We start from the raw sequence: 27185 nt of genomic DNA on the forward strand, positions 1-27185 counted from the left end.
TTTCTCAAAACCACTTCTGGATTTGAACTGCCAAGTTTTCTGTGAGAAAGGGACTTCTCCGGTGTCCCCCTCGTGACCTGAAGTCCTGCTGGACCCCTCGGATTTCAGGCTGGTCTCAAAGTGCACACAGGCAAGTGGGGCAGTTGTCGATTTCTAAAAAGTCTTGAAACAGCTCTGTGGTTTTTTGCTTGTGGATAAACAATTTGCCTCCCTTTTTTTCTTACTGTTAATTACATGACAGTTAAAGAAAGCCTCAAAGGGTATGATGGAGAATTTCTAAAGAATCCTGCCTTTCCGGGGACCAAAGAGAAGACTTAACATTGGATCAATGCAGAAACAACAGAACTCTTTCAAAGGAGCCGACGCCATATTTGATGCGAGAAGGAATTACTGCGGGGCTCTGTTCCGCGCTCTGTGTCCTTCCCTTCGGATACCTCCTCAGACAACTGTTTTCTGAGAAAGCATCAAACCTCTATAGGAAATGGATGTAGATGTTTCCTTTAAATGATGACACATTTTCTTTCTGGGCCCCATATATATCTTCATCACGTATGTTAGTTGTGTAATATATATTTGTCTATGCCTGACTTTTGCTTTCGGTCATTTGGCTTAATTTATAATAACATCTGTATAAATTTCCTAATAACGTTTCTCATCTGTAGTTCACTGGGGTTTTTACTTGGTTCCTAACATGTATTCATTATTAAACCTGGTGGGAGTTGAAGGCTAATGCATGTACTCGTGTGCGCACGGGCACACACGCTCAAATATCACGGGGCCCATAAAGTAGAACTTCTTTGGGTCCGAGGTTTCATCCAGCAAAATAAAAGGATAGAAAGGTAAAACACATTCGTAAATATAAAGCAAAAATTGTAACAACTCTTTTTTTTTAATTTTCAGAAAATGTCACTTTCCTACCTAAAACAAATAAAAAGGGTTTTTAAGAATTTACATGAACTTGGCATTGTACTTGGGGATAAGTAAACTGTCTGGTGGGTATTAAGTGTCTGTGGTAAGAAGTTAGAAGTGTCTTCAACACTCAAGCCTCGCCCCACCCCCTCCTTTTTTTTTTTCTCAGTACGTAAGGAATCTAACACCAAAATTGGAGTATGGAGAAGCAAAATAATAATAATAATAATAATAATAATAATAATAATAATAATAAAAAACTTTAAACTTGAATATAGACCTGGCTTGGAATCCTTGTTCCAATTAATGTTACTTGATGCCTCTGATTCATCTGTAAAAACGGGGAAAACATCTACCTGGTGATCACATGGGGACTTGCTTGGTTCACATGGGCATTTACAGCTGTTACTGCTTCCATATAACCCCTTAGATGGACATAGCTACCACAGCAAAACCTATAGAAGAAAAGATCGAACAGTCAATTCATTCTCGACTGGACTTCTGTGATGCCGTATTGGTCCTGTTGGTCCCAGTTCTCTTCTTTCCTAAGTTATATCTTTTTCTAGCCCTAGCTGCTCCCTGCAATTGCAATTTTCTAGCCAGAAGGGAAAGGAGTAAGAAAGGAGGAAGAAGGGGGGAAGGACGGAAGGAGAGAAGGAGAGAAGGAGAGAGGGAACGGGGGGGGGGGGGGATGAGAGAAGAAAGGAAGGAGAGAATAAGGGAGGGAAGGAGGGAGGGAGGAAAGGAATGTTACTTTATTTCATGTTACTTGCCACTACAGTTTGAGAAATGGGAAATTAACAAAATGAATAAAATATAACTACTGCTGGTCCAAGCATCTGCAGCCTATTAGAAAGCCTTGCCACTTCCTCTCTGAGTTCTCTTGTTCCAGCTTTCGTCCTCTCTCTCCCATTCAGTCAGTTTCTCATACTCATCCTGATAATTACAGGAGAAACGAAATTATCACCCAGCAAAGGGCGTAGCAATATGTGTGCAAAGTTGATCTTGGAAAACCAATAAGACATAAAATAAAAATAAAAATAAAAAATAAATCCCAAACAGGTTTTTTATTTAACATAAGGCCAAAGAAGCTATCAGGCGTTGCTGAATACTGTCCACTAACTGTACAAAATATTGACTGCATGCCTCGCAAACACCAAAATATCCGCTGGAATGCCATAGAAATAAATAACTTCTGCTATAAACACATGAAAACATATCAAACTGTTATCTCTTTAAACATATTGTAAATAAAAAAATTACCAGTACTTCTACACAATAAATATTAAGAAACCATTGACATAGTTGAAATGCACTCATATAAATTAACAACTTTAATTACATTAGCCAAACAGACGTCGGTTAAAGAACTGCATGTAGTATGCCAAAAAAAAAAAAAAATTATAAAATAAAAATAAAAATAAAAAAATAAAAACAAACAAACAAACAACATCAACCACAGAACATAAAAAGTTTTAAAACAAAACAGGCTTCAGATTATCTTGGCTTTCATAATTATATTTTTCTTTTAAAGAAAAATATCAACCCATTGTCAATGCACTGTTTTTTCAAAGCATTTAAATAGAGGGTAAAACCCATTGGAAATTAATACAGAAGAAATGATTCACTTTATGCATAAAAAATAAATAATGTAGCTGAGACATGTGGTTTGCTTCTGCTCTTGAAGATGTGAACAGCTTCTAAGCATTCATTTTCTCTGACCCATACAACAGCTTCTCAGTGATAAAGGGTTTAATTTAAACACACACAGTGTCCACCCCCAAACCTTCTGCCCACATCTACAAGTTCCAATTTATTGTGTAGGGTTTCAGGGTGACTAAGTTCTTCTCTACGTTGAAAAGGGAAGTTGCCAAAAGGCCCCCAGGAAATCATTTTTTTTCAAGTGAACATAATAATTTGAATCAAAGCTTAATACAACTGAGGCATTTGTGTTCTCTGTTTTTTAGAGTTACTTCTTGAGGTCCAATCCCACGGGGGTGAAAAACAAAATTCACTTGCTCTTCCTTAGAGGAGAATGCAGGCATTCTCCTTGAAAACAAAGTGTGGAATCAATCTTAAATATCTATGAAATTGATTGGTCTTCAGGGACAAGAAAATCCCAACTCAGTGTGCTGGAATTTGCCATGCTTTTTTTGAAAAAAATAAAAAGAAAGAAGGAAGGAAGGAAGGAAGTTGAAAGAAAGAAAGAAAGAAAGAAAGAAAGAAAGAAAGAAAGAAAGAAAGAAAGAAAGAAAGAAAGAAAGAAAGAAAGAAAGAAAGAAAGAAAGAAAGAAAGAAAGAAAGAGAAAAAGAAAGAAAGTTCAAACTACCAAATATTTATCATTCTTAAAAAATACTTGCGGACAAATACTTCTCAGAGCATTTAAGATTGGTATGAGTAGATTTTTAAGAGCCTAGAGAGTAGCCCTAGAGAAAGAGTAGAGAGATGCTAAGATCAGATGGAGCCACCCTGTTTTAAGGAAAACCTACTGTGAGGAACCCAATATGGTAGAATTTAAAAGCTTTTTCTTTCGGCCTCGTGCTGCTACATGAGAAGTGTGGTTGTTTACAAGCCTGCATATCTTCCAAGATTATTAAAGATAGCAGCAATTTATAATTCTATTTCAAGGCCATAAAACATTAATGAAATAATGTCAAAGTTTGGATTTGACAACCCAATCATTTAATTTCAATTAACACATCTCATTCAGATATTGTCATATGGAATTTCATTTTGCTCTGCTTCCAATTACAATAGCCACTAATCAAACTCCATCTTACCCCCACTGTGTCGAGCACTCTTTTAAAGGGCTTAAACAAGATGGCGCACACACAAGTTGAATGGGAGCCACAAACAGGTATCAGCTGTCTTTGGAGCACCCTGCTTTTCCCACTGCCCTGGCCATCTCTGCTAGTGCACTGTGAACTAGGACTTGGTTCCCCACACTATTTTCAAGGGTTCCATTATTATTGCCACTACGAAATAAGAAGCAGTCCAAAAGGCCCTCTACGTTTTTCATGCAAATCTGTAAAGTTGAACATCGCCATCCCGCTCTTCTCGAAACTTCCCTCACCATGCCCACCTTCCCCACCTGAATGATTTCCTGGTCAATGGTTAAGAGTGAGGAAGCAAGTACCAACGTTGCACGCTCTCCCTCTTACATGTAGAGTCCACTCCCATGGAGTACATGTTATAGTTCTGCATAAGAAAGGGTGGACCTCAAGATGTGGTAAGTATATCTACCCGGTAACAACATTAATAGAATTTGCCTACGTACAGCCTAGTGTCATAGTACACCAATTTGGTACAAATATCTCAAGAAGAGCTAAACCACCTTCAGTAATGTTTGGTTTCTCACTATTTTATTTTCCTACAATTAATTTAAAAAAAATCTATGAATTGACATAGGGCTGAAAGCTTCAGTATTTTACAAAATACTAATGAATGCAATTTTTCCAAATTATTAGCGTTTTTTTCAATTTTTGCAAACTTCAAACAAGTCGGTAAAAATAAGGCTCTGTATTTTTAAAAGCATATAAATGAATAACTTATTAGCTATTCTAGGCAAGCTAAATACTGTGGAATAAATTAGTAGAAATTTAGCTTTAAGCATGTACTTTGATATTTATAAAACAAAGTGTTTTTTTTTTCTTTTTTGCATCTGAGTCAATACATACAAACCTATATATCAAGAGTTTGGGCTGTAAATTAAAATATTGGGATTTTTACCACTGATAACACCCTGTAGTTCTCTTTCTTATTACCAATCTCTTAAGACCTTCCCCCCAAGTTATTTATTCTTTAATTAGTGACAACAACATTATTTAGCCCAGCAAGTCATATTACTCACAATTAGGCCTTAATCACCCCCCCCCAAAAAAAGTACCCCACTCTTATTCTGGCCTAAAGATGAATTTTTTTCTCTCTGAAAAAGCTTTCTGATTTAAGATTGATTCCAAGAGATAATAAATATAAATCGCACACACAAAAAATCAGCCTAGAACCTTGAAGAACATGGGTTTCCCGTTTTCCCTGCAGGGAATACTTGGTGGGATGGAGGTGGGGGCCAAGAAAGAGGAGGGAGCTGGGTCCCTGCACAATGAAAGAGGGTCTTGCTCAATAGTCCCTGGAGTTTCCAGGCTTCTTCCCATCCACATTTTTTGAAATGCGCCCACCTAGTTCCGAGGAAAAGCAAAAACTATAGCCTATCCTTCTTAAAAATACTGTGTTTTGCACACAAACATTCATTGCTTTAAGAACATTACAAAATGACAGCCTGACGTGCTTCAAATGTGCGTGGGCCTGGTGCGATCCATGTATCTATACACACAGGTGTGCGTATGCAAACCACGTGCATATCCACACACAAGCATGTAGTGTTCCATGATAGCCGACAGTGTACAACTACTGTACATCCAGTATGGAATGTTCCGTTTCATGGATGTCAAAGGAGTCAAAAACCAAACTTCTCAGGTCTTTTCAGCCTGAACACAATCCACCCTACTCCGCCTTGAATCCCAACCCCTGACTCACTGATGGTGAATGATACCAACCACAGACAGACTGTTTAAAGGCTCACACAAATGTCTTTGGTGTATGTGTCTATTTTTTAAGGTACAAAATAATAATAATAATTATAATTATAATAATAAAAATAGCTATTTTGTGTGCTGTAGCAGTTCTTTTATAGCTCACATTAAGTGCAGCTCTTAACCCCCCCCACCCCCACCCAAAGAAAATACTTGTTAAATAAGGATTAGACAGGTCAAACACCATCGTAGTGCAAATAGTAAACGATAAAAAAAAAACAACATTTACAAAATATAGAAATGTTTGGATCCAACAGATGGACAAACATATTCCTTTCAAGTATCTCTCCTTGAAGAAAATAAAAATTAATCAGGTTACTTCCAATACAAAAAAGTCTCTCATTTTGTTCTCTCTCAGGTAAACAGTTTCAAACCTATTAGGTTGCATAGTACTAAGATCATAAGCACCTTAACGAAATGTAACTTGGTATTCTTTGTTCCTTGATTTTGCTCTCTTCCCATTCTTGTTCTCAAATTTTTGTTTGTTTGCTTGCTTTTTTTTTTTTTTTTAATGTTGGTTTTTGTTTTGTTTTGCTCTGGTGCAAAACTGGTGCAGAAAAAGCAGTGTGACCACCTGCACACTCTTGTTCCCTTACCAGTACGTGTATGCACATGTCATGTGGAAATGCCTGTGTGTGTGGATGTATGTGTGTGTGTGTGTCTGTGTGCGTGTGTGCACGGGCTGATATACACAGAGAGAGGGTCACACAGACATACCTTACAACCTGGGTAACTGGGTGGGAAAGCGCCTGTAACTGGCTCTTTCAAACTCATGGCTTTCTAGATGCTATTTGGGTATGTGCCAGCCCACGTTATTGCAGACTAGACAAGTCGACTTAGAGGCTCACACTGAAAGGGGACTGAAAAGGAGGGGACAATATTCCCGTGTAAGCAACTGATGTCATCACCTTGATATCAGAAGAAATGAAGGGGGCGCTGTTCTCCCTCTCCCTCCCAATTCCCACCTTGTTCACTGCTTCATCTCTGAGCCCTGGCTAAGGAATTTTTCCACATCTTCCTTCATCTGTTTCAGGTTTTCTTTTTAGTTTATTTTTTTTTAATTTCTTTTTTTTTTTTTCTGCTTGTTTAACTCAGAAACCTTAAACATTTCTTCATGTTGCCACTGTCTTCTCTGGACAACTCTGGCTCCCGTCCCCCCTGGGCCGGGCACTCTATGAGCACCCACACTCCTCCACTATCATGTTCTGAATGTCCTTTTTGATGATGTTTTGCCCATCATCATAGTACAGCATGGACATGGGTCTCAGCTTGGTGGGCACACAGCACGACTTGAGGTTGGCGAAGGGGCTGTGCCCCCTCATGCGGTAGTGGTTGATGACGGTCGAGTGAAAGGAGAGCGAGGAGCCCGACGTGCCTGCTATGTGGCTCGGACACTCGCCCTCGCAGTAGTTGGCGTGATAGCCGGAGGGAGCGATGATCCAGTCATTCCAGCCAATGTCCTTGAAACTAACAAAGAACTGTTTCTTACAGCAGATGTTGACCTTGCCGTCGCACTCCAAGCCCCGCCTCCGCCGTCGATGAGGGTGATCTTCGGACTGGCGGGCCTGCAGCATGAGGAAAGGTCTGTGGGACTGCTCCTTGTCCTCGTCTCCCCCTGCCCCTCCGTCTCCTCCGTCCTTCTTCTTCGCGTCCCCCTCCTCGCCCTTCTTCTTCTTCTTGCCCAGGAGCACCAGGCTGGCGCCCGTCTCGTGGCACTGCTCACAGGCAATCCGAACGTCCAGGGAGCTCCGGCCTTGGTCCAGCAACCGCTGGATGCTGCTGGAGACGGGGAAGATGTGCCAGGTGCTTTTCCGCGCATCCACCACCTTTTCCGATATCAACACTTCGTTCCTCTCCTCGGTGGAGCCCATCTCCTCGGCCTCCTCCCCTGCGTCCACGCTGCCCTGGGGCTGCTTCTGCAAGAGCCGGATGGTGACTTTGGTCCTGGTCCTGTTGGCCTTGGGGACTTTGAGGAAGAGCCAGACCTCGGCCCGCTCCACCACCGACAGGTCACTGCCTTCTTTGGAAATCTCAAAGTGCAGCGTTTTCCTGGCTGTGCCTGCAGACGAAACACAGCACAAGAGAGCAGGGACACTCGTTAGTCAAGCCAGGGGGTCAGCACTCACTCATTTCAGGCAAGCAGGGTGCCTCTGCCACAGGCCATCTCCAGCAGGGGTCAGCGAGTGAAGGCCCCCAGGCCGGCAGAACAGTGTTGACATTTTTAAATGGTTGAAGAAAAAGAGTATTTTGTGACATGTGAAAATTATGTGAAATTTACACTTCAGTGCCCATAAATGAAGTTTTATGGGGACCACAGCTATGCTCCTTTCTTTATAGGTTGTCTATGGTTGCTTTTGCATTAGATCATGGAGTTGAAGAGCCGCAACACAGACTGGACCACAAAGCTTAAAACATTTGCTCTCCAGCCCTTTCCAGAGAAAGTCTGTCAACTCCTGGCTCTAAAAAGAAGAGAGCCTAGATCTCAGTCAGTGTCCGGGAGCCTGGGGAGGGGGGTGGTGTGCATCTGTTCACTGTTTAATCTCAGTTGCATCTTCTATAAAATGGGAATGGCGTAATGACATTGGACCCACTATACCACAGGCTTGGCCTAACACGGATGAAAACCCACTGTGAGCTCTAGCAAGCTATTCCCACAGAAATACACAGACACCCCCAAGGAAGTAAGTGGGGCCAGTGCCCACCGAGCTAGCCTCCTCCTCCCTGGCCACGACCTGCCCCACCCCTCCATCATTCCTTTCCTGGGTCGTTGCAGCAGCCCTTTCTTGAATTTGGCTCTCTGGCATGGAGCCAAGACCCCTCTCCAATCATTGCTCCATGAAGCAGGCATAAAACAGAAACTACTCAGGATTCTGGGCTCTTCCTCGACCGCTTTGCCTTCAACTCCAGCTCTCTCCCAGTGCCCCGTCCTCTGGGGTGCAGCCCCACAGTATTTGTTCTAGGTCAGGTGCGTCCCAAACACTCTCTCACCTCCAGGCAGTGACCCCTGCCTAGAATACTCCTGCTCTCAACACATCACCCTCAGTGGCTGCCCTTGATAAGGGTTCAGTTCCTGACCCCCGCTGACGCCCCCCCGCCAGTCTGATTTAGGATGCCCCTGGTCTGAGATCCTAGCTATCTCAATCACCGTCATGGCCCAGCAGGAACAAGGCAATCGCGTCTTTACCATGCAGTCGTGTTAGATGAAGAGATCCACCTCCCACTGCTACGTCCCCCGTTTTTGCCTCCTTCCCCTCTGAATGCAGCTTAATGAGCCCCAATTACAGCAACTGCTACTAACAGAAAGGAAATCCCCACACTGGCGAGGCAGCTGGATGCAGAGACCATTCAGCTGTTGCCTCACTTAAAGGGTTCCCTTCTCTTTCCATTAAGTACCTCTACGTGGATACGTGCAGCTCCTGTAAGGAGCAGGTGTCCAGACTAGAATTCTCTGACTGAGGAAACGTCTTCCCTCAGTTGCACTTTCCCCACTCGGTGGTCTATGAAACACGCCCTCTCTGCCTGACCGCCCCCGGCGGGTACCTGCTTACAACCCTCCGCTGTACGTGCATCCCCTACACGAATCTGAGAACAATGTTAGAGAAGGTCATCTTAGAACTCGCAACTCCCTAGGAGGGTCTCCCTGCCTGGGTTTCTGTAGCTAGCGGAAATCCAGCCATACTTATCACTCTCAGCCCTGAGATGTTTACGGTACTATAAATTTTCGGCACCGTTTCAAGTTCTCTGCAGCATAAGGCATGCTTTTCTGTGCGTTGCGCGCTGTAGATTCTGTTCTTAATTTAACACGCTGCACACTGTGATTCTGACAGTGGTGAATTCACAGAGGCCAGGGCCAGGAAAGGCTACATATGTATACAAAAGATTCTCTGGCATCTTGGTATTAAGTTGCTAGCACGCTGGCCTCGATGGTGGTGGTGGTGGTCCCGGTGTTGGGGGGGCGGGGGGGGGCTCCTTTTCCTCCAGCCCTGGGTCTCCAGCAGGAGTTAAAATGAATGATAAAACTACATTTACGATTAGATCACCCGAGTGGAGAGCAGTTAGCAGAAGGGGAGACTGTCTTTTTTTAGGGAGCATGATTTCTTTTCAAAACGTGAATGCAGTATTCCCCTTTGCTAAACACTGGTGGGTTTTTTGTTGCTGTTTTTTTTTTTTTTTTTTAGGAAAGTGAAAGAGAAGATTCCAGGAAGGAGAGCTCAATGATTTAAATTTAAAAAGACACTCAGCAGAAGATTTGAAGTGGTAGGGTCCTTCCGGAAGTTACCCAAACCTCAGACAGCCCCCCCCCCCCAGGAGTGTGCAGGCTCCATCAGGCGGGCAGGTACCTCCCACCCTGCCCCGCAGAGGAGAGCAACAAGCTACCTGCTGTTCTCCCTTCTGCCTCTACACAGGCCAGCTTCTGAAACCTTAAACTGTGCAGGGTGCCGATGTAAAGACAGAGAGATAGTAGCTGCTAAATTAGAGAAGCCAGAGGGCACAAGGTTGTGTTTCGTTTTTCTAGGAATGAGTGTGAAACTGGAGAATCTGACTCATCCTCAGGATGGGAAAGCTCTCTGGGTTTCAGGTAACTCGTTCCCACAGGCTCCCCTCTGCTTCTACCCAGGCTTTGACAGGAGGGGCCGGGGTGAAGGTAGATGGTCCTCGGTCCTTGGGTAAAGAGAGGGTCCCGATGGCAGTGCAGACCAGCCCCCGTCAGACTTCCCATGAAGAGAGTCCAGAGACGTCTACAGATGCCGGGGGTGGGGGCGGGGGCCAGGGTGGGCTAACTGGCCGACTTGATAGGAGGAGCAAGAGCACATGCAAATTGCTTTTGTAGGGCCAGGGGGGGCTGAGGTCCCCTGCTTCTAGCACCAGCCTCCAGGACAGCCCCTCATTCCACAAGAGCAGGTTTCTAAGGCATGATATAGCCCCACCCCTTCTTCACAGGCAGCTGTACTTGGAAGCAAATGATTTAGTGTTCCTGAGAGAGGATCGTACAAAGAGAGTACTCATTAGAGGGGGCTCAATCTGTCAGGTGCTGTTATATTAGGATCAGAGAGGCATCATAAAATGACTTTCAACCTGGTCCTGGCTGATAATTAACTGTATGGCATCGCCTGCGTATTGTGGGGAGGCACGGAGCAGATTTAGGCATTGGTTTAATTATCTGAGCTTGAAAGACGCTGTTCCCTGTGTTCGCATCCATTGCCTGCGTGCTGTATCTCTCCCCCATATTTCTGACATTTGGATTTTCCCCCTACTAATTGACATGCCTGTCGCCTCCTTCTCCTGGTGTCCATTTCTGGAACTGCTATTTGTATATTGCATGATATTTTATCAGGGAAAAAAAATAAAACAGATCCAATTTCATGAAAATGCTGTTGCCATAATGCTCAGGAGAACAGGGGGAAGAGAGAGATGCAAGTCTTCCTAATGTCTACCCTATATGCAGGTACATTTTACAAGTTCTATTGTATTTGGCTTATTAAGCAGTGCAATATTCTTTTTTCTTTTACATTTAGCTTTCATTGCAGAAGGGGGGGTAGAGAATGAGACAGCTAGAAGCTGAGACGATTACTATTTATCAGGGCTGTAGGTTTCAGAAAGATATTACAACCCTCAAATTTCTTAGGTATGAAAAATAGAGCTAGTCACTTGATTCTATTCCCTTTATCTGTATTTTACCTAAGCGAGATTGCTATACTGCGGTGATGCTTTGAGGATGCTCCAGGCTTCAAATCTCTATGCATAACAATTTGAAAAATGGAAGGAGGTTGCCTGAGGCTGAGGTGTTTAGGATCAATTACTAATCAGTTTCAGGTCCGACTTAACTATCTCCTGCATGGAATCCTGAAATGGAAGCCTTCCCACAATGCTTTGTGAGCAGGCACAGTGTTAGTTTATACAGGTGCGCACTGGGTTCCTGCATTATTACCTATCTACCTGGATATAGCTGTTGGCTTTGCTAACCTTTCATTACCTACTCTGATAATATTCTTTTCATCCTCTGTGCTATTTTTTCCTTCCCAAGGCTCGTGAGCAAGGCTTGTATCACAGCCTGCTCTGCCTGAGTAATTCACTAAGAAAAGTCCCACGCAAACCCATGTGGGTGATAATATTTCATCACTTAAACCTCTGTGAGCCCGGTGGACGCAGACCAAGGGGAGGGAGAAAGGTACATAAAAATGAGTAGGAGGAATCAAAATGGCACCTTACAGGAAAGACCTTTGAAAGGTTGCTGGGCAGGGGGGCTTGGACAGAGGGAAGCCAGGAAGCTAGCAGGAAGAATACCCAAAAGCCCCTTTTTCCTTTGCTCTCAGAATTTTTCCAATGTTTTTAATAACTCAATCACGAAAGCAGGCCTGCCAAGGGTTAAGCAACCAAGCCCCTTGTTGTTCCCATCCCCCACACCACCGGGACTCAAAATGCTGCTCTTCCTCAAGCCCTGCACCTCAGATCTGTGGGCGTATGAACATTTCCAATGAAATAAGCAACATACACACACACACACACACACACACACACACACACACACACGCAATGTTTCGTTTGTGTTCCGTTTTGTTTTCCTCAACAGGGTTCTGCCTAAAGTGCGCTGCCCTTGTACATATGGGTAATCATTGCGTCTCTGATGTGAATGTGGAAAATCTTGTTGTTGATAGAGGATTTTAACTCGCCATGGGGGAAAAGCCTTGTTGTAAAATGCGGCTGTTACTTTAACTTTCCATTCTGCACCCAGATTTCACTGTGCCTAAATACGGTGCGGTCACTGGTAGGAGCATAGGACCAGGTACACGTGTGTGTTCTCTGAAGCACTGACTTTGCATTTGGACTGTTTCCAGGGCTTTCTGCAGAAGGCAGCAAGTGAGGTCTTAGAGGTTATGCCTCCCTTAACCTGCAGCCCGGGGTTTTGCCTGTAGCAGAACTACAGTCATAAATTATCTGGATTAATTTTGTTAGCCTTCATCCTTTTTCTTAGGATCTGCTATTGAGTTGTAAGTGCTCGGCCACATTCGGGTGTCTTTCATTTCAATGGTGATGAAATCGACAGAGAGAGAGAGAAGAGAGAGAAAGGAGTTAGGTTCCGAAAAGAAGTAGAAAAAATTCTCAAGATTCAACCCATAGAAATTTCAGAGACTTCTTCCAAAGTTCCTGAGAACTTTTGCACTTTTGATTTTGGATCTAGGAACCGGTGGAGTATGAGGAATTCTGATCTACAGCTCACGCTCGAGTATATTTTAGCAGAAGAGGGGCCAAGACAAATACGTGTTTTCACTGAAAGTGCCTGGGAAGGTATGACTCCCTGTTCTCCAAATGTGAGAGCTGACTCTGCCCTCTGAGGGCTCCCCCACCCCAACTCCGACCCACCTACATCACAGGCCCTAACCACTAGGCATCTTGCTTCTTGTCTCTTCTCCCCCATTTGGCTCCACGCTCAGCTCGGAGACAAACGTGTCCTCTGAAGCTGTACCCAATTTCTCACAAGGCATTCAGCAAACAGCCCTTTCCTCCCTGTTGGAAGTCACTTGTCATTTGTCGCTGGTGAAAAGTGTTGATAAGACAGGCAAACCAGGCAACAAAATGAGGGGAGATGGAAGGCGTTTTGGTAAAAGCCAGGCAGCCAGCCGTCTTAGGGATCTTAGCAGATCAGTGCTGCTGATGATTCATGGTCACATTTCTCCACGCTCTGCTTTGTTTGCTTCTGAAATTTATCATTCCTCTGTCTTCCATAGAGCTCCGGAATGTTCACATGTATCACTAGAATCCCCATTTCTTTTCCTCTGTCTCATTTACTGTGTCACAGGTAGTCATGTTTCTCCCATCCTATAAAACCCTAACTTTTTCTGGAGGATGAGAGGAAGCAGGGGGCCACCGATAAGCACCAAGATTTGGGCGCTACAGAATGGGGCTTCCAGGAGCTGAAAATGCCTTTCCCTAGATTAACTGCTAAGGAGCAAAAGTCTTTGGAATGCGCCCTCTTGTGGCCGACCATTTCGCATTATTCAGAGAAGAAAGTGTGTAACCCCTGAAAGCACCCTTCAGTGAGGGGTCATTCGCAGGAAAGTTCCTTGGGCTGGCATGGAATCAGTGGGGGTCACCTCCACCTTGACATGGCTTTCTTGGGCTGGGGGGAGAAATAGTCATCCAAGCAAGCCTTCTTAGACCCCTGTTTGGAAAGTGTGTATTTCTAATTCAACTCTTCTGTAACTGGAATCCTCCAAGAGGGGGAGATTTATGTGTTACTTTCAACAACACCTGGGCTTAGTGAGCATTTCCCATTTCCTGGTGCTTCATTTGTCTTTCTGAACCCTCAGGGTTTTTCAACAAGTTCTATCAATGGCTAAGTTGATTACCATAATCAGCATATCAATCTGGCAGCATATGGAGACTCCCTGATACGCTGTGATTGTACACTGACCAGATATTGTCACGGATCACAAGAAGGTAAAATAAAATATGGCCCTCAAAAAGGCCACTGATTTCAGCTTCAATAACAATTACCCAGAGAGCTGACTTGACCCTACCCATCCCTTCTTTTCCTGTAAGGTCTTAAGGTAAACACAGAGCATTCTGTGCCAGTTGTCCCAAGAATGCAGTAATCTTGGTGAGCAATCTTGGGTGACATGCGTTAAAAAAAAATAACTTTTATTTGTTGGAATAAATTTCAGAGGGCCCGAGTGCCATTCCTCACCACTTAGTTAATGACAACTCAAATCAGCTTTACAAAGATGGGGCATCTTTCACCTGAGTCCAAGATGGGACAAATTCAGTTCCAAGGGTTCTAGGCACCTGAGCTTTTTGCAGTCCCTCAACTGCCGGACCACATCATGGCTTTGTTTAACCATCAACAAGGGTGAAGGCAAAAATTAAACATGAATCCCCCCAGCTGGGGAATCTGAAGTTTGAAAGATGCATCTATGGGTGTGCGTGTGTGGCACGGGCCTTGGTGACACTGACTCACTGGATTCCATGCTGTACAAAATAGTTTATGAAGGAAAGAAAAATGAACACCTTCTGCTGTTCTCCAAACTCTTACATTTGACATAGTTGGAATATTATGAAGGTTGAATTATTCCAAAAGCAACAAGACATTTTTGTATATTCAGATGATAAAGCTCTTTCCTGGTTGGCAAAATCAGCAACCAAATACTCATCTGGTTCTCCAGTTGGAGAGGAGATTGTCCAGATAGCAATCGTTAATTCCGCGAAATCATAGTAAATCAACTTGAAGTTGATGTGTGAAACTTCTCAGACGAGAAAAATAAGTAAGTGTGTCATAAACCTTTTCTGTGACCCCAGCAGCTCACCCAAAGTCAAGTTGTAAACTCAACCAGGAGGACTTTTCCATTACAAACCTTAAACTGGAGTCAATGTGTGAGTCAAATGAACCACCTTTTAAAAAAGTAACTCAATTTCTTTTAAACTAAACACCGAGCAGAAGAGGAAAAGAGAAGAAAAGAAAAGATTTCATATAAATGAGAAAAAGACAGCCACTGAGATGAAGGCCATAAGTAAGAAAGAATGTAAAAGGTCAAATTCTTTCACTGCAAAACCTCTCAATGCCAAGAGCATGATTTTCTAGACCAGTCAGCTAGGTCAGGAAGAGAGGCTGTTGGTGGCATCAGGTGTGCAGGAAAAGTGGTCACAGACATAGGTACACTTAGTCATCTGATGCGCGTAATGCCAATTGAGTAGGACCTACAATTAAAGCCATCATGGGTGGTAATTGGTCTATAAAAACATATACAGGGTCCCTTTGTATCAGCACAGGGAGCAGACAGACCTCTAGACCACTGGAATCCACCCCCCTCCACTGGACTCAATGTCAGTGAGCACTTTCTTTCCCACCTAGCCATCAGGAAAGGTGAGTGGCAAGGTGAAAACACCAACCTGACTTTGTTTCCTCAATAAGCTTCAAAAGATAAAGTCATAATGATCATGTCCTTTGGGGATGGCATCAAGAAAGAGCTTAGAGAAAGAACGACCTTCTTTGAAAAGAAGCTTCTAGTGAGAGAGAGACACTATCCTGCCGGGGAAGCTTGTAGGACATCAGGACTTCTCTCACCAGGGAAGCCGGGAAGCCAGCAGGCTATCTGCTCCCCCAAAAAGGATGCCCAGGTCTGGCATGGTTTTCTTGAAAACAGAACATCTGAGTCAACAGGTTTTCAGGATTGGAAATTCTGAGCGTTGCCTTAATTGTTTATACTGCTGCGGCAAACTTTTAAACAGAAATGCTGGGAGTCCCTGCACGTACTTTACTGGCCATATGCTCTACCAAACAAAACAATGGCATTCCTTTCAAATGGATTTGGCAAGGGATACAATTCTTTAGGCTGGCATTACCGTGAAAGTAACACGGTATTAACACATCTGTGTGCCTGGGCGTGCACGGGCTTGCAGCATGCGAAGGGTCTGTGTCCCATAACTGTACAAATAACCTGGCTCCAGGTCGATGGCCACACTTCTGACAGGTATTTTTCTATTCAGCAACAGGTTAGTGTGGTCCTGGGCCAATGATTAGAATCTATTCAAGTTCTTCCTCTTAAGGATTGAGTGAGAGTTCAGTGCAGTATCTCCGAGCACTTTGTCAAGGTTGCATTCCTTGGCAGAGAGCTTTAGTAACTTTGCAGAGAACAAAACTCTTTTTTTTTCTTTTCTTTTCTTTCTTTCTTTCTTTCTTTCTTTCTTTCTTTCTTTCTTTCTTTCTTTCTTTCTTTCTTTGTTCAGAGAGCAAAAGTCAGTGTTCCCAAAGTGACTGCTGGTTCAATGTCAACTGTCCCCCAGAGTCCCTCTTTGCTGCCTAGAATGTGATGCCTGTGCTCTTATAAGACAGAGTTTCTGAAGGTAAAAAGGACTGTCACTAACAAGTATGCCCTGCTTCTCTGGTGTGGCCCCTGACTGGACTTTTAAAGGGAAGGTTTGTTTTAAGACAATGACTTCATCTGTGCCGTTCCACCCCCGACCCCACACTCCGCGGCGCCCCCCCCCCATAAAAAACTTTGGATGGGGTCCGGAAGCCTCGCGGGCTCCCCCAGCACCCCACAAAACGGCCCGGGCTTTCCTCGGGGCTGCTCAGATCTGCCGGCAGAGGCAGGGCGAGGGAGCCTCTCGCAGACCGGCTTCCAGCTCCAGAGTGGCCCCTGGAGCTCCCTCCGGGGTGACCGGCTGAGTCCCGCCAGCGGGAGCGAGCCATCTCCAGCCGGGGCTCAGCCTAGAATTCCATTGCCGTGAAGTGCTCTCCCCCCTCCCCGCCTCCCCTCCGGCCGCCGCCGCTCCCGGCGCCCAATACCGGCTGACCTGCCCCCGGCGCTCTGCGGCCGGAGGCACAAGTTCCTCCCCGGACTGTCAGGAGCCACGCCGCCCCCACCCCCAAATGCCCGCACCAACCTGATTCTGCGAACGTGATGATCTCCGAGGTCTGCTCCATGAGTTCATTCATTTCTGCCCTCCTGCCGATGTCATCCTCTATCTCTACGTACCCGTTCTCCCCCACTTTGCCCACATGAAGCTTTCGGATGGCGTTCAGAAGCGCCGCCTTGGGCACCGGCTGGATGACTTCGGGTCTCTTCTTCAAGTGCAGCATGTTTAAAATGTGCTTCTTGACGGCCTCCACCATCTCCGGCTCAGAGTTGGGTACATCCTTTGGGAGGGCGGCCAGCGCGCAGGACGGGCAGTCGGGGGCTGCGCCGTGCCCCTCGGATCCCGGGGTGGGGGAACTCCTCACTATAATCCAGCAACTCGCCAACAAAAATCCTCGCAGCCAAAGCAAGGGCATCCTGGCTGCAAAAGTTGTTGTGATTGCCTTTTTTTTTTTTTTAAAGGCCCTGCTTTTCCTCCCCCCTCACGCACAGGGTTTTGTTTTTTTTTTTTTCCTTTCTTTCTTTCTTTCTTTTTTTTTTTTTCCTTCTCCTCTTCAGCAAATTCTCTGGAACAAGAACAAAAAGTTTGCTGTGAAGTTTTGTTGCAGGTCCCCTCTCTGAATGCAGTCAGTGCTGTAGGTTTGTGGCTGTCAGGGAGGAGAGTTCTGACTGTCTCCGAGTGAGAGAGAAGGAGGGAGGGAGAGAGGGAGGGAGGGAGGGAGGGAGAGACAGGGTGGGGGGGGAGACAGACAGAGACAGAGAGAGGATGGGAGGGAGAGAGACAGGGAGAAAGGGAGAGAGAGGAGAGAAGGGGGAGAGGGAGAGAGAGGGAGGGAGGGAGAGAGGGAGGGAGAGACAGGGAGAGAGAGACAGGGAGAGGGAGAGAGAGGGAGAGGGAGAGGGAGGGAGAGGGAGAGAGAGAGAGAGAGGGAGAGAGAGAGAGAGAGGAGAGAGAGAACGATTGGTCCTAAGTGAGTGCGTGAATGGGCGAGGGAGGGAGTTTGTCTGTGAGTAGAGGCTGTGGTTAGGGAGGGGAGGGACAGCCCGTGTTCTGACAGGCTGCTTTCCTTCTGCTCACTGTTCCCTCACACACACCTCTCTTCAGATATCACCATTCTCCGGAGTTCTACTTTCCCTTCGGAAAGAAATCCTCCTAATTTTGTTCTACTTCCCCCCCCCTTTTTTTTTTTTTTTTTTTGCTTTCTCTGCCCAGTCCCCTTGCTTCACCTTCTTCCTCTTTTGGAGGGGAAAGAAAACCCCACTGGAAGGCACTGTCCCAATCTCCTGGGATGACTAGGTTGAAACGGTTCTGCCCCCAGGGCCCTGCACCCCACGTGGCCGCAGCTCTAGGTGACCCCCCGGGCCGGCCTCGCGAGGCGGGGCCAGCGCTCCGGGGGTGGGCGGGCAGGTAGTGGGGGGTCGGGGAGAGGGGCCGGGGAGCTGCTGGGGCAGATCGGCCAGTCCCGACCAGAGGGAGTCCTGGAGCTCGCCGGCTCCCCATTCATTCATATTTAAATGTTCAGGGTCGCGGGCTCTGGCAGGGAATCTGAGCGGAGTGGAGTAGGACTTCTGTCTGGGGTCATCTCAGACACTCTCCTTTTCCCAACTGCAAACGCACAGGCAATATTCTACCTGCTCCTGTCACCTGAAACTCTCTGTCCTCTTCCTAGCCACCACCCCCTTCTGCCCTGCAGACGTGTGTGTGTGCGCGCGCGCACACACACACATACACACACACACACACGCTCACACATTTCAGACCTCCTGCCCCAACTTCACAGATAAAACGCAAAGTTCATTTGGCCTTTCCCACATTATTTCCTACAAACAGTGTGCACCTAGGACTTGGATAACCGGTCCCAGGGAAAAAGAATCTCTCAAATGTATTGGCCAATTATTTCCTCTGCCCTGTGAGAGTTTTTCAGTCTGCCCCCTACCCTGTCCTGGACCAACGTGCTCTTGGACTGGCCCCCCTGACGGCTCCTTTTTCCCTCAAAGGAACAGCACAGATGAAATCATCATGGATTTCAATGTTCACAGAAAAAGAAAAATGTGAATTTTTAAACAATGCCTCTGAGTTTTTTTTATTCTCCCCCCCACCCTTTTTTTTTCATTTTTCTGTCTTATTGCTTTTATCATGCAGAAGTATCTTTAAGAGGTCCATCTGTTAAAGCTTTCCTTCTCTCTCGGTTTCTTTCCCACACATAAGCCCTCAGTTTCTGTAGATACAGTCAGCTTATATCTGACACCTAGTGTGTTCAGAGTATTACAGTTAAGCAATGCGCTCTGGGTAGAAAAAGTTAATAAATATCATTACTACAAGCCTAGAACGTGAGGGCAAGAGGGGGAGGGCAGATAAATTGTGCCATGAAGGTAAAATTACAGTTTGCATAGATAACAATGCTTTTCTGAACCGGACACACTGTCCCCCTTTTCCAAAACAATTACTTGCAAGACTTTCTCTGTTCCAAGCCATCTATCACAGTTTGAGATTTCTCCTCCAGGAACATCAATGACTCTGCGCTTCGTCTTAAGACTTGGTCGACATTCCCCAAAGAGTCTAATTTTTTTTTTTAGCAGGGGACAGTGAAAGAGAATGGGGAGGGGGCATCTGCATTATAACCGGTTAATAAAACATCTCTGACATACAAAACTTAACATAATCTACCGTTTTGGGCTTCACATATACAGTACCCAAAGCATTTTGTAGTCCAATTAAATTTTACAAGAGAGTCTGAAATAAAACTCAAAGTCTAATGACTCCAAACAATTCGGAGTGTCCTAATAGCAGCATGTAGATACAGGCAGCTTATCAATATTTGGATCCCCCCTGTCTGTGAGTGTGTGTGTGTTCCCTGAGTTTACTGCTGGTGAATGTAACTCTTAAAAACAGCTTTCTCGGTGGCATATGTACTTGTATGTAAGTGCTGAGTGGGCTGTAGACACACACCATCTATCCGCATGCTCCACTATTAAAAGCTGTATTAACCTGCCTGCAACCCTATCAAAAGGTACAAATCAACAATATGCAGGGAAATGCAATCGGTAAATTCCTCCCAACCTTTCTGACTCTGAATGTGTCAAGACCTCCTAAGTAAGAATTAAAAAGCATTACCTTTCCGGTCCTCTCTCTTTCACCAGCAGACTCTGGTATCATGAGGTAAGAGCTGTCTGATGAGTTCCTCTTCATGGTATTGGCACTCTGAAGTTTTATACTGTACTACTTTGCACACTCACACATTGGTACCACTCAAACAGAGGAGGGCTGGGGCTTTGTTTGGGATTGGTTAGAATCAGCATGACATCAGCAGATGACTGGTTTTTCCAGTGTGAGACAGATTTCATAATTCATTATCTAATGGAAAGCCTTTCTTGGCTGCTGGGACACTACTTGGAGATCACTGAGCCAGTTAAACCTCTGACCGACTAGACTACCTTTTAGAAAAACACTGGCATTGAACAGCTATGGCTCACTGAGTGTCCAGCTTCCAACTTTTACTGCCCGAGCACACACTTCTCATTATACTCAAGTTCAGTTTTATGTCTTTACATAAAACATCTGTTATTTCATGAAGTTGCCTCTATTTACAAAGTATTTTATTGTTTCTTACAGGGAAGAAAATTTGCAGTGCTCTTTATAGGGATTCTGATTTTACTTTTTCAAATAAGACCCTTCACTGAGGAAGAAGTAGGAAAAATATCTATACCTATAGGGTGATAACTTACACTATTATTTTACATCTTGAAATTGAATGTCTGCTTCAGAAATCATGCATCACCAAGGACTTTGAAACTAGTCACCCTCTGCTAGTGAACTTTATAAATACCCTTCCCAAGTCTGTAGAATCACCATCCAACGAGCAGAGAAAGCAAGCAAGCTCACACATCATTCTTCTTTATCAGAACCTTAAGTCCTATGATTTCTAAATTGTTACAAATAGAACACGAGACTAATGAAAAGAAACGAACATTCTTTGGAATAGGGGTTACGTTGGTTAGAGCTTTTGCTGGGGGAGAGAATGCTAGGAAGGCTGAGAAAGAACATAGTTGGAAGGAATCTTCAGAGGAGCATAGTGGGGAAGGGTTGTTTGAAGGAATAGCTGAAGCATAAGCCGGGTACTCATGACAAGTTGAATAAAATGTGCAAAATTGGGAGCTAATGAAAGCCATATGACCAGATATGTTGTTTTGTATGCAGGATTTAACATGCATAAAATAAACTTTTCACTGTGCCCACAAGCAAAATATAGAGGCTCTGGCCTCCTGATGTGTCGTTTAAGGAGGTTCCTTTAGGACACCAGAAGTTTGCTGCGTGGGAGGGTCTGCCTTGGCTAAACACAGAGAAGAGTGTGGATGGTGAGCTGTACATTGGGGTGGGGGGGGTATTCTAAGAACTGCATACGCAGAAATAAAGTCAGAAATTAAATCATTAGGTTGTAGAGGAACAGAGGGAGTCTGGGAAGGAAAGATAGAAACGGGATCAGTGCTGGTTAAGTCCCAAACTGCTTGCCCATCAGTTTGGAATCCGAGGGAGGGACTCAACCCCTATGTAAGAAAGGAACCCCACCAGCCTTTCTGATGAGCATTGCTGGACAGCCCTGGCCTGCAGGGCCTGGGAACCCACCCCCCTCCCAGGCATGAAACCCGGTGTCCTGGAAATACCATCGTGTTTATGACCTCGGGCGCACAGAACAAACCCAGATCAGACCCTGGTTCCACGGCTTCCTAACCATATAACCTCCAACCTCAGCATCCCGGTCTATAAAGTGGGATCCCCAGTACTGAACTGCAGGGTCAAGGGCGTGCTCAGAAAATAATCGGTGATATTCTTTTTGAGATGCCTCCTGGCTCTTTGTCCACATTTGTGTCCCAGAAATGTGTACAGCTCCGTCTACAGGAGCGACCCCATACGTGTGTGTGACTCAGATCGAGTTGGCCACAGGATACCACTGAAGTGCCCACCTACCAGGTCAGCCCACCAGCGGTGATGTCATTCTCTACCTGCATCCCCAGCCTCAGAGCTGAGTGAGCCACCCTGGAAATGCCTCCACACTCAGTGGAAATGAAGGTGGGGGTGTTAGAGGAAGCAGGCAGGTTAAAATAACTTCTGTCGAATATCGTGGACTGGGAATGATCTCTTCCCTTCCGAACTCGAGGGCCCAGGGGGAAGCGGGTCAGCCCAACTCCTGACAGGCATCTACTTTTCCTGCCTCGGTTTGGTTTCTCTTTCACTTCCTGCCCCCTCCCCCAGCAGCGTCCCCACGCCCGGCCCTGCGGTCCCGCTGCTCCTGCTACTGTACCTTGAGCAACACCTGCTGGCAGCTCCCGGGGATCACGCCGGAACGCGGCCGCTGCTCGAGCCCGGCTCGCGGTGCGGGAGTCTGGGCCAAGCCGCTCCGAGCGGCCGCCTCTATTTTTACCCCGAGCACCAGCAAGGGCAACTTCTTTTAAGAGCAGCTCTTGATTTTTCCCCCCTTTTGGCAGCTAAAGAATTCAGAGAGGGGGAGAAAAAAAAATCACTATTCAGTGAGTGCAGCTGGGAATCTCTGAACCAGCCCTCGGTGCCAGGGTCGAAAGCACGGCCAGGGTCAGGGGACCGGGACGGGGACCCGCGGGCCGGCTCCAGCGCGGACAGAGGCGCGCCGGGAGCGCTCACGCCCCACGAGCTGTCCCCTTCCCGAGTGTGGAGCTGGGTCCAGCCCGCTTCTGCGCTAGCACAGTGGCCGGCTGCCACCGCGTTTTTCACCTAGTGCGGGCGGCCTGATTTACTGGCGACTTCACAAAGCTCCCGACTACTCGAGTGCTGGAGCGTTTGCAGGGCTCTGTTCTCGCCTCGAGGAGCAGCCCCTGGAGAACCCGGTGGAGCAGCTTGCTGCGAGAAGGAGCCGGGAGGGAAACTGTGGTACCTTATTTTACTGTAATTGCAAAAGGCACGATGTGCCAGCGATTTATATTTAGACGTTGTATGTTTCTACTTTTATGTAAATGGAGCAATTAGGGCCTGTCTTGCTGCTGCTAACTCCAGGGCTTGCGCCTTGTTGGGGAGCTGGTGTTTTCAATCACAATTAGGGAGCTGGTCAAAAAACAAAGTTCATTTAAGGATAAGAGCTCAGTGGTGGGAAGGGAGGAGAGACCAGCGTCCCCGTGCCTCCCTGCGGCCTGTGGTGACACACACCTTAGGGCTCGGGTGAACTTCTAGCGGTGTTTACCCGTGGCAGCAGCTGGCCCCGTACAAAGTTGGCATAGATCAAGAAGCAAGAATGTTCATTTTTCTTCCCCGGCAAACCGTATGTCCTTCGGCTTTCATCCATGCTATTAATTGGTCTCTTTGCTCACTACTCCTGGAACAAGGAGACAGGCCTAGAAAAGGGGGCCGTTTTTCATGGCTCTCTCATTTTCACTGCTGCTCACGCATTGCTGTTATTCAGTGAAAAATACACGCCGGGGGACACGAACGCCCCAAGCAGGTGACCGGCAAGTTGTTGTCTGATTCAGCTGAAATGGCACGAGGCTGGGGGGTTCGGAGCACGGACTCCGCCGCTGACGACTCGGGGTGTTTCAGCTCCTTCCTATGAAAAATCTGTTTCCAAAAAAGCATGATTTCTGGTTCATCCCGTCTGGGAAACGGAACATAAAACGTGACTATGGAGAGAAATCAAAAGGACTCGAGGTGTTCTCAGCAGCTGCCGTGTTATTCTGGGCTCGAGGCAGGAAAGCCTAGCCTCGGTGGGGAGCGGTGACTCCCTCGAGAGGCAGCTCAGAATCCAGAAAACGTGGGCAGGATCCAGAGTGATATTTGCTGCAGTGAGCTCAGGAGCTCATCAAATGGCTGAGATGGGACACAGGATTGGCAAGCCCTGCCTGTTTCCTGGACAGCCGGAGCCTGCCCATCGCCGGGGCCTTGGGTTAGATACAGAGATTGGTGACAAAGAAGAATCAGCATTTCACATTCACAGTGGAGCTGGGAAACTGTTTGCTTTGAAGTTAAATCAAGCAACCAACACAGCCAAACAGAAAGGGAGAAGGAAACGTTAAAATTCCTCCAAAACTCATTGGAAAACAACAGGGTCAGAAATGGTTAATCCAAACCCCAATTCCTAAACCTCATGTTTCTCGGAGAACCACCGGAATATCCCACAAAGCCTTGTGTTTGTGGATGGCTGCTCTGTGAGCAGAGTATCTGGAAATGCCTTGCCTAAACCAGGGGAACCCACATGCTACAACTAAAATGATTAGGGAAAGAAGAAGAAGAAGAAGAAGAAGAAGAAGAAGAAGAAGAAGAAGAAGAAGAAGAAGAAGAAGAAGAAGAAGAAGAAGAATAAAATACCAGTAAACTGTTATCCTTCAGTCTACAGCAGTGGTTCTCAACTGGGATGATTTTCCTCCCCAGGAGACATTTGGCAATGTTTGAACACAGTTTTGCCTGACGTAACTGGGAAGGAAAGTTCTACTGGCATCTCGTGGGTAGAGACCAGGGATGTGGCTCAACATCCCGCAAGGCATAGATCAGCCCCCAATAACAGAGAAGTTATCTGGCCCCAAACGGTAATTGTTCTGCAATTGAGAAACCCCAATCTAGAGTTATAATGTTCCAGTTTCACTTAATTCCCTTCCTACGCATGCTCCAAGGGGCCTTGACAACTATGCAAAATCTTAATAACTGAAGTGATTCTGCCTCCTCAAGTGTCTTGTGCTTCCTGATTAATGGAGGTCCACACCCCACAGAGATACTGACACAGAAAGAGTCCCTCTGGGGCGACATTGTTGTCATTCCCACTCACTGTCCAGTGGGGCCTCTAGACATTTCCTGCTGGCTTTGTGTTCGAACCAAAAGCAGAACCTTGGTGACCAGCAACGAAATGAGATGGGCTGGCCCACGCCCAAGCTGTTAGGAGGCAAGAGACTCCTGGGGAAGAGTAAAGCGAATGAAGAAGGAGTTGTTCATTTTAGCGATTCCGTATCAGATAAATCCACGCGATAGAGAATTCCCTGAAGTAAAATTCACAACAGTGAGATTACCATGCCTTTCTCCCCAAGCAAACAAATACGATGGAGCTTGGTTTTATTTGTTTAATACCTTAGGGGAATGACACACAGTCAATATCCAAAGAGATAAAACAGAATGCTTTCCTAAATCCTAACGCATGTTCCAAGCAAGCTTATGTTCTCCAAACTTCCCTTTTAAGAGGAAGTGGTATTGACTATTTAAGGAAGGCCATGCCCCTTCAGGTGGCGCTTTCCTTAAGGCCCCGGGGGGAACTGTGTGCAGGATCCCACGTCTTGGAAAATCATCATCATCATCATCAACAAATGTTGCCGAGACCCATGAGAGGGAACTTGCCCAGATCGAACTCGCTTAGAAGTGAAACGCTGTTCTCCACTCGATGAGGCCAACTTGCCTGGCTCATGACTGAGTCCCCAAGCGACTGGGCTCATCCAGAAAGGAGAGCGTCAGTCAGAGATTGTTTTAAGATGAAGAGACACCCTTGAGCGGAATATCTTAGACACCCTGATGCCATTTCATCAACTCCAACATGTGAATCACACTCTCCTCAGGTACATGGTTATTTTGGAACCAGAGGCCCCAGTCCACTTCCAAATGACTCAGAAATGCCTGGATTTCTTCCCAAGAAGTAACCATTTAGTATTTAGGAAAAACTCAATATATAGAGAGAAATAATCAGTTACAACCTCTACCAAAAAACATATATTTAAAAAAGAACCCACTCTCATTAATACAAACTGAATAAAAACGCACACAAAGTCCTTCCTGACCAACATATATCTCCAAATTGTTTAGCATAACTCAGGTCTAATCCAAACAGGAAACCTCTACTACAATGGGGGATCTTCCCATCGCCCCAGAAGAGTATCAAAAATACTCACAAGAGACCATGTAATGGATTGTTGAAGGCATTTCCCTCACCTGGATCCCCTCGGGGAGTAACTTCCATGGTGCCGCCTGGAGGACATATACGTTTAGCATAGAAATTCCATTGGACCCGTAGGAGCAGAAATCTTGATTCTAATCCACCTTCACCTGTCCACAAAGATACCCCCAGGACCTGGTCCCAAATTGCAGCTTCGGAGGGGAAGACGCAGAAAAGCCTGGGGACAGTGTTTTGTGTGTATTTTATTTTTTTTTTTATCAGTGAATTGCCGCGTCCCTCGTGTGCTGATAGAAAGAGTCCAAAGGTTCTCTGCCTCTGTGGGAGCACCTCCGTGGCACGTCCAGACCCGCACGACGGGAGTGCCGTTGTTCGGGTCACTGTGTACTTTCGCGCACACTGACAGCGCGCTCTGGCACTGCTTCAGCTCGGTTAGTAAATATTTCCAGGTGCCTCGCTCTCGTTTGAAGAAGGTCAAGTTTGCAAAGGTGAACTAGCAAGCAGGACCTCTGTAAGCCCTTATCAGCTTGGAAAAGCAAACTGTAAGCACAATGTTCTGAGAGTTGAGAACCTCTGGCTTCCACAACTCCTCTTCAACTTCCAAAAATTAACTGATGACCACCGTCCCTTTTCTTATTACTCATGGAGTTCCTTTGTAAGGATGAGATAGAATGATGAAGGAAGGAAGAGCCGTTATATTAGAAGGAAAACAGCTTCAGAAACCCTCTCTCCCAAAGAGCAGGGGTCACTTGGGGATCACTTAAGGAACAGGGGCAGGAGGCCAATCATGGCATTTGGCCAACTCCAACATGATTTAACTATGAAATGAGAAAAATTAAAATGGTGCTCCCTGTAGAAAAGAGTTCACCCAGTAAGTTCCCCAAATTTCAAGGAGCTTTTGTTTTATTAGATGCTCTTAGCTTCATGTTAGTCACAGGGAAAAAAAAAATGCCCACATACACACGCACGACTAAATGTAGTCAGTTTGCTCAGCTGTTGCTGACGTCACTGCTGCCCACTAGGAATGAGTTACTGTAATAATCCCCCTTTTATTAATCATAGGCTGGAGGAAGCAGAAAGTGGGTGACATCATTAGGCAAAAGACCGGGCTAACTCATGCTCCAATTTACTCAGCTTTATTATAACATTTCTCAAGTGTCATATGAAAGCGATTACCATTTCACACTTTCCCCCTCTGAGCCATCATCCCTAACCTTCAATCCAAACTCCCATAGAAGAGCTTAGCTTTCAGATGGAGGCACGTAAAGGCCAAATCTCACCAAGGGTCCTTGTTCCAAGAAGGAAGGTCGTCCCCAGAAACAACTTCTTCCTTGGCTTAAGAGGGAGGCGGTCTCGGGAACCACAGCATCCCAGATGACTCTCGGCTCACACTGGCCCTGGTGGCATCTGACTGGGCAGGACAGCCCATCGTGAAAAGGACCCA

General features: G+C 45.9%; 1 protein-coding gene across 5 annotated transcripts; it reads right to left on the reverse strand.

Moving 5' to 3' along the window:
• Nucleotides 1–1952: 1952 nt before the first annotated feature.
• On the reverse strand, nucleotides 1953–25981 carry INHBA (inhibin subunit beta A). 5 transcript variants are annotated; one of them, XM_087861206.1, is made up of 4 exons: nucleotides 25780–25981; nucleotides 22154–22337; nucleotides 16882–17419; nucleotides 1953–7558 (listed from the first exon to the last, which is right to left on the reverse strand). In XM_087861206.1, the coding sequence occupies exons 3-4, from the start codon at nucleotides 17267–17269 to the stop codon at nucleotides 6672–6674; spliced, it is 1275 nt and encodes a 424-aa protein (XP_087717332.1). In that variant the 5' UTR covers nucleotides 17270–17419; nucleotides 22154–22337; nucleotides 25780–25981; the 3' UTR covers nucleotides 1953–6671. The 5 variants fall into 5 exon arrangements, with proteins under 5 accessions (XP_087717332.1, XP_087717334.1, XP_087717335.1 ...); XM_087861208.1 differs by having other exon boundaries at nucleotides 25740–25981; XM_087861209.1 differs by lacking the exon at nucleotides 22154–22337.
• Between the last annotated feature and the right edge of the window lie 1204 nt (nucleotides 25982–27185).

The sequence above is a fragment of the Ursus americanus genome, chromosome 3 (assembly GCF_024610735.1).
Source record: "Ursus americanus isolate L20-20 chromosome 3, mUrsAme1.1.p, whole genome shotgun sequence".
Classification (NCBI taxonomy): domain Eukaryota; kingdom Metazoa; phylum Chordata; class Mammalia; order Carnivora; family Ursidae; genus Ursus; species Ursus americanus.

What these genes read in the sequence shown, in the direction of transcription:
- INHBA (XM_087861209.1), bottom strand. Translation starts at nt 17,269, where the DNA reads ATGCCCTTGCTTTGGCTGCGAGGATTTTTGTTGGCGAGTTGCTGGATT. An exon ending in CATCACGTTCGCAGAATCAG is followed by an intron (nt 7,559 to 16,881) that starts GTTGGTGCGGGC and finishes TTTCGTCTGCAG; the next exon opens with GCACAGCCAGGAAAACGCTG.